Source organism: Galeopterus variegatus, unplaced genomic scaffold (assembly GCF_000696425.1).
Source record: "Galeopterus variegatus unplaced genomic scaffold, G_variegatus-3.0.2 Scaffold15791, whole genome shotgun sequence".
NCBI classification, from domain to species: domain Eukaryota; kingdom Metazoa; phylum Chordata; class Mammalia; order Dermoptera; family Cynocephalidae; genus Galeopterus; species Galeopterus variegatus.
The window spans coordinates 16,362-23,594 of NW_007741902.1; the positions used below are offsets into that span (position 1 = coordinate 16,362).

The 7,233-nt window shown below is 52.5% G+C and overlaps 1 protein-coding gene across 1 annotated transcript in view; it reads left to right on the plus strand.

Moving 5' to 3' along the window:
* Positions 1–5,985, plus strand: part of ZNF385C (zinc finger protein 385C) — a 9,850-nt gene extending 3,865 nt beyond the window's left edge. The window contains exons 3-7 of the mRNA XM_008563965.1: positions 498–660; positions 1,890–2,174; positions 3,437–3,633; positions 3,965–4,075; positions 4,565–5,985. Coding sequence (XP_008562187.1) covers positions 498–660; positions 1,890–2,174; positions 3,437–3,633; positions 3,965–4,075; positions 4,565–4,801 — 993 coding nt within the window. The 3' untranslated portion in view covers positions 4,802–5,985. The remainder of the gene's footprint in view (positions 1–497; positions 661–1,889; positions 2,175–3,436; positions 3,634–3,964; positions 4,076–4,564) is intronic.
* The last annotated feature ends 1,248 nt before the right edge of the window (positions 5,986–7,233 follow it).

A 7,233-nucleotide genomic window follows, 5' to 3' on the forward strand; every position in this document is an offset into this window, starting at 1 on the left:
AGGGACCATGTTGTCTTCGTGACAGACCCCTGGCACGGTGCATGGAAAACAGTAAATGCTAGGTAACTGTTGAACGAAAGGGATGAATGATTTGGGGTGCATTCATTGAGCATTTCCTGTATGTACTAGGCCCTTGTAATTCATGCTCCCATTTAATTCTGACAACCCTATGAAGTCAGTATTATCATCACAAAGTTCATGGTTGAGGAAACTGAGGCTCAGAGAGCTGATGTGACTTGCCGAAAGATGAACAGCTAATAAGTGGCTGAGTCAGAATTTGAAGCCAGCGGCTGCTTCCCTCAGAGCTCATGCATGAGAACACATTCTGTAAACCTCAGGGCCACACACATACTGGACGATGACAATGACAAGGATTTGCCCTTGTGTGGCCCAAGCCCTGCCTCCTTTGACCTGTCCTCCTGCTCTGCTCCAGCTCATAGACGTGCATGTGGACTCTGTAAATGAATAGTGGTGACCCCCTGCCCTCCTCTCCCCAGAACCAGGCTGAAGCACATTACAAAGGCCACAAACACGCCAGAAAACTCAAGGCTGTCGAAGCTGCCAAGAGCAAGCAGAGGCCGCAAACCCTGGCCCAGGACAGGGTGGTGTCCCCAACCCCAACTCTGGCCAGTGGAGCCCCCGGAGAGCAACAGAGCAAAGGTCAGTCCTGAGGTCTTCTCCCCTATCTCCACTCCAAATCTGGTTTCTGATGAGAGATTTCTGCTTGTGATTATTTTTGCTTGTGTTGGAGTATTCCAGGAATGCAGGCAAAGGCACACAAGCTTACAGCTCAATGAGTATTCCCAACCTGAACATACCCAGATCAGGAAGCATGTCACCAGCACCCCAGAAGCCTGCCGTGGAGTAGAAACTAATACTCCCTTGCTGTATAAGTTTCTTAGGGCTGCCATAACAAATTAGTACAAACTGGGTGGCTGAAAACAATAGAAATTTATTTTCCCGCAGTTCTCGAGGTCAGAAGTCCAAAATCAAGGTGTCGACAGGGTTGGTTCCTTCTTGGGGGCTCAGAGGGAGAAACTGTTCCCTGCTCTCTTCTGGCTTCTGGTGGTTGCCACCAGCCCTGGGCATTCCTTGGCTTGTAGGTGCAGCACTCCAACCTCCACGTCCATCTCCACATCTCAGTCTCTCCTGGGTGTCTGTGTCTTCACATGATTTTCTTAGAAGGACACCAGTCATTGGATTAATTCCACCCCAATCCAACGTGGCCTCAGCTTAACTAATAACATCTGCAAAGACCCTATTTCCAAATAAGGTCACATTCTGAGGTTCCAGATGGACATGAGTTTTTAGAGGGACACTATTCAACCAACTACACCCCCCTTCCAGGCTCTCTATGATCCTCATTTCTGTCAGCCAGTTTTACCTGGTTTTGGTAAACCATAGAGTATGTAGGTTTTTGTGTCTGGCTTTTGTTCATCTCTCCGACATCTTCGTCAACATTATGTCTGTAATCCACCCAGGTTGCTGCCTGCAGCTTTAAGTTGTCCTTTTTCATTGCTGTGTAGTACTCCATTGTTGATGGACATTTGGATAGTTTCCAGTTTTATGCTGTTAGGAATAGTGCTCTTTGAATATCCAGTACATCTTTTTGGTGATTGGTGCTTATTTAACAGTTAGCAAATAATGAAAATCAGGACTATGAGGACTTTCTGAGACCACTGTCCAACTCTATGATTTCAGATGGGGAAACTGAGCCCAAGTCTGCCCATCGAGTTGGTGGGAGAGTGGGGCCTGGAATTCCACGCCGGTCATCCTATACCAGGGACCCCTCCACTCTACCATGCCACCTCCATTGTCGGTCTTCTCTTCATGGTCTTGAGAATCACCTCAGGCCTCACGCTCTCACCTGATGCCTTCTGTCTCCCCAGCAGCTCCTGCAGCCCTTCCACTCCAGCTACCACCGACTATGGACCTTGCATCCAGGGAGCCAGCCCACTCAGACCTCTTGGACGCTGCCTCCTGCTCCTCCTCTGCTTCCTCCTGTCCACCCTGTTCCCCAGAGCCTGGGAGAGAGGCGCCGGGGCCTGAGCCAGCGGCGGCTACTGTGGGAAGCAGTGTGAGTGAGGAAGGCAAGGTCAAGAAGGGGCGCCTCTACTGCCCTACATGTAAGGTGACTGTGAACTCGGCCTCCCAGCTGCAGGCTCACAACACAGGTCAGTGCCCCCCAGGAGCTGGAGTCCAGGGGAGGCGAGGGGCAGGGAGGCTGTGCCTCACCAGATGCAGGCAGGCTTGAGTTCCCGGGCACTCTGCTCAAGGGTGATGGTGACGGAAGTTGTGCTCAGCTACTGTCGCACAGGCATTTCTAGGTCCTCCCGCTAGTCTCTGGGAAGGGAGAACTGGGAAGAGAAGCCTGAGGCAGCAAGAAGGTCACCGAATCTCTGAAGGATCACTCCAGAGAAGACAGGAGACACGTGCTCCATCTCTCCTTAGATCAGAACCAGAAGGAAAGGGATTGAGATCAGAGCGAAAGGGAGGCCGACAGTTGTACTGCAAGGTCTTCCTTTGGGGAGGGTGGCACGAGTGAGAGAAGCTGGGAGAAGTTTCATGTGGCTGGAGGGCAGTGTGTGTGCAGAGCAGCCTCGAGCCTGCTTTTGTGCGGATAGACTTATTTATGTATGTATTTATTTTTTATTTCCCTCAAATTTCAAGATTTTATTTATTTATTTATTTTCCTTTTTGTCTTTTTTGTGACCGGCAACGGGATCGCAACCCTCAGTGTTGCTCCCGCGCCTCGCTCAGCCAGTGAGCGGGAACCGGTCTGTATGTGGGATCCGAACCCTCGGCGGGAGCACCACCGCGCTCCCAAGCGCCGCACTGTACCGAGTGTGCCACCGGGCCGGCCCAAGATTTTATTTTTTTACATTTATTTTATTTATCAATATACAATGTAGTTGATTTTCATGACCCTTTGCCAATTCCTCCTTTTCCACCCTTCCTTTCCCTCCTCCCCCCCATCAACATCATATCTGTTCACTTGTCTTAACAAGTTCAAGGAATTGTGATTGTTGGGTGTTTTCTCCCCCTGCTCACCGTTTATTTGTGTATTTATTTGTTTTTATTAGCACCAACAAATATGTGAGAACATGCGATATTTCTCTTTCTGCGCCTGGCTTATTTCACTTTATATAATTTTGTGTAAGTCCATCCATGTTGCTACAAATGATAGTATTTCATTTTTTTTAACAGCAGAGTCGTATTTCATTGTTTAGATATACCATAGTTTCCTTACCCACTCATCCAATGGTGGACATTTGGGCTGGTTCCAACTCTTGGCTATTGTAAATAGGGCTGCAATAAACATGGGAGTACAGGTGTCCCTTCGACATGACGATTTCCATTCGTCTGGGTATATACCCAGCAGTGGAATAGCTGGATCATATGGTAGATCCTGATAGACTTCGTACTCTCCCTCCAGGAGCCAAGCATCGGTGGATGGTGGAAGGCCAGCGAGGGGCTCCTCGAAGGGGCCGGGGCCGTCCAGTGCCCCGGGGAGGAGCTGGACACAAGGCCAAGAGAGTGACAGGGGCCCGGAGTGGCCACCAGGGGCTCAGCCCTCCTTTCCACTGTGCTCTCTGTCAGCTCCAGGTCAATTCGGAGACACAACTCAAGCAGGTGGGAACAGTGAGACCAGGATCAGGGTTGGAGCCTAGGTGGGGGCGAGGAGAACAGGGGGAGCCTGAAGAGAGAAGGTAGGCAGAGCAGGGCAGGGCAGGACATGAGCACTGGAGGAAAAGGAGTGAGGCAGCTGGACTGTGGGCTCCTTGAGGGCAAAGGCCAAGTCTTACCTCCCTCTCCAGGGCCCACCCCAGGATGAGGACCCAACGAATGTGCACTGAATGTGAGTTGTGGGTGGAGGAAGGGCAAGATAGTCAAGGATGATAGAGTAGTTTCAGGGTCCTTGGGCTTCCTCATCTTATTCCCAGTCTGTCTGTCTGTCCATTAGCACATGAGCAGCAGGAGACACAAAGACCGCCTGGCTGGGAAGCCCCCCAAGCCCTCCAGCCAGCAAAGCAAGCTGCAGAAGCACGCAGCGCTGGCTGTGAGTATCCTCAAGGTATCTGTCTCTAGGCAAAAGAGTGGGGACCTGGATCAGGAGGGGAGGGTGGGCCAGGGGGGCCAGCTGGCAGGATGGGGGTCAGGAAGGAGGCCACCCTACTCTGAGGCTGCCTGGGCAGGGAAAGAGCTGGGGTTGGGTTGTTGGCTGTCTTGGGATCTGCCCAGAGGAATTCCCGGGGAGGTGGGCTGGGGTAGTAATCTTAGGGGCAAGAGGGGTGGGCCTGCGTCTCCTAGAGACCATCTCTACCCCCACCCCCACATATCCTCCACCTCCTCCCATCCTGAGATTCTCCTCCCTCTGGACAGGAAGACAGGTGGTGGAGAAAGCCCCTTGGAATGAACGGGGGTGGGAAGGGAGGAGGAGACAGTTCTGGAACTCTAAAAGGCACGTTTTTCCTGCAGCAAAAACCTCGAGGATGGGGCCCAGGAAGGGGGTGGGATTTTCTGGGGTAGGGACAGTGATCATTCCTCTCTCTTTTCTTTATAGTCTAAACTGGCTTTGCAGAGGGAACTCACCAAGACGCTGGCAGCCCGCTTCCTGCCCAGCCCGCTCCCCACCGCAGCTGCTGCCATGTGTGCCCTGCCAGGGCCCCTGGCCCTCCAGCCTGCCCCTACCACAGCCACTACCCTCTTCCCAGCCCCCATCCTGGGCCCAGCTCTGTTCCGCACCCCAGGGGGAGCCGTCCGCCCTGCCACGGGACCCATCGTCTTTGCCCACTATTAGCCTTCATGGGGAGGCCAGGGCTGATTTCCCAACAGCCACTCACCACCTCCTACTGTCCCCAAGATCCCACAGGGGCTGCCTTTTACAGCTTAGGGGTTCTTGCTCAATCTAGGAACTGCGGGGCTAGTTTTAAGGACAACTGCCCTTCATTACCTATCTGGACTGGGGATTAAACCAGTACACCCCGCCCCCCCAACCCCCATCCAAGAATCACCCCCACCCTTCTTTCCTGGAGGCTAGTCCATGGCTAGTCCTAGGCTCCCCGGCCTCTGCGAGCCTGATAAATCCCAAAGGTCTAAGCAGAATCCCAGCCCCAGCCATGTGGTGTTCTCATTTTCCAAACTCAAGTCCTACACCCACATGGCCAGACTCTAGGATTAATCTTAGCTCCACAAGCCAGCCTCTCCTAGCCTGGGGACAAATATATGGTCCCAGTTCCCATGCTTTGGGGCCTCACTGGATTCTTTGGAGATGGGGTCCAAACTGGAGTGGGTTCAAGGCTCAGGGCAAGGTGACCATGGGGGTGTGGCAGAGGACTGTGGAAAAAGAGGGACCCAAGAGTCCCTTGATCACACAGTACAATGGTGGGTGGGGCCAAAGGGGTAGGGGAGCTGGGCTGGAAGCTTTTGGGGCATCATATGCTCCAATAGGACCGAGCTAAGATGGGGCAGGTGAGGCTCAGTTTTAGTAGAGGCAGTGACCCATCCCACAAAAGCTCTCCCTTCTTAGCCTTTCATTCATTCCTCCTGAACCCCAGCTCATGCTGGGGGTGGGGGACCACTGGGTCTCCCTCAGACTATGTACTCTGCTAACAGCAAATCCCCCCAGGGCTCCCAAAGGAAGAGTTTTCCCCTACAGCTCCTCACCCCAAACTGGTTCCTAGCACCAAATTCAGCTTTCCCTCCTCCAGCCTCCCCACTGTGAAGCTGTGTTGAGGTACAGTCTGATACACACTCAAGACCCATTTTCATGCTGCCAAAGTCAATGTCACAAAATTCATCCCACCCCAGCACTGCCCCCCTCACCCTATAATATGGGACTTTGCCAGTATCCACCTGCATCTTTTTTTTAAAAAAGATATTTCCAATGGGAAAACAAGACATGGGGGGAGGGGAGGGAAACGTTTTGATAGCGGTTGTGGTTTTATTGTGTCCAATCCATCAATAAATGAACTTTAAGCCCGAGCCTGAATACACCCTAACTCTACTTGCCCAGCCCTGGGCACCTACTCCTCCTCACCCCTCCTGTTTGGGGGAGAAGGGGCATGTATTGGAGATTGCCTGGCTAGTGTCTCACCTATGCTAGGTGTGCACGTTAGAAGCACAAGCGGGCACAGGAAGTTGTGGGTTATAAGCTCACTTACAGCACGTCTGAGTGTGTAACCACCCTCCTGAGCCCTGACAGAAGCTTCTGAGAAGCTGCTACTGGTTTGCCTTGTTCGGTTTAGGCATCTGAGGTAAGAAGGGCTAGAGGAGCACCTTGTCCAGCCTTCAACATGGCAGCAGGAATATAAATACAGGTAACTTATAAATAGAAGTCCAGCCATCAGCTGAAAACCACTATAGGAAGGGATGAAGACCAGCCCCTGCAGGACAGAGCTGCTACTCTGGCAACTGAGAGTGGACAGGGCACTCCTGCCCCCTGGTGGTTAGAGGGAGAGATGCGGTCCAGCCTCCAGGGCTGCTAGGCTTAGCACCTTGAAGAGGGAGAAGCAAGGGCTACAGTCACATGGCCTGAAGCCTCAGGCTTTATAAAATCATAGAGCTGGAAAGGATCTAGGAGACCATTTAAGCAACCCCCATCACCTTACAGATAAGGAAACTGACACCCAGAGGGGGAAAGGCCTTGCTGGGTCACAAAGTCAGCTGATGACAGCCCAGTCATCGTTGCATTCCACCTCAACCAATGAGGCCCATCTGCTCCCTGAGCAGGAAGAGGAAGCAAAACAATTGGGGGAGAAGAATTAAAACAGAAAATTACACTCCCAGGAAGCCAGCTTCTTCCAGCCTATGAAAAGACAGGAGAAAGGTCAGGGTGAGGGATGAGGAGACCCCTAACACCAGCATGCACACACATACATGTGTGTGCACATCTACACAATACACAACACCTGGACAGGCTGGTGCTGTGTGTGTGTGTGTGTGTGTGTGTGTTTTGCTGGCAGGAGGCAAAGAAGGGTGGGACCCCTATAATGGGAACCAGACCCTAGACTGGGTACTTCTGCATGGTAGCTTTGCTTCCTGTCCAGAGCAGATGGAAGGGACTCTGACCTGCGACTACCCCGGCTGACAGTGGAGCAGATATCATGAAAGCTGGGGAGGGGGAGAGGAGTAGGGTGGGCGGGTTGAGGGGAGAAGGGGGCGCTAACCAAGATTATTTGCACTTCCCAGAGTTGAGAGGGAGTAAAAGGGGCCTGGGCCTGGCCTAGTGGG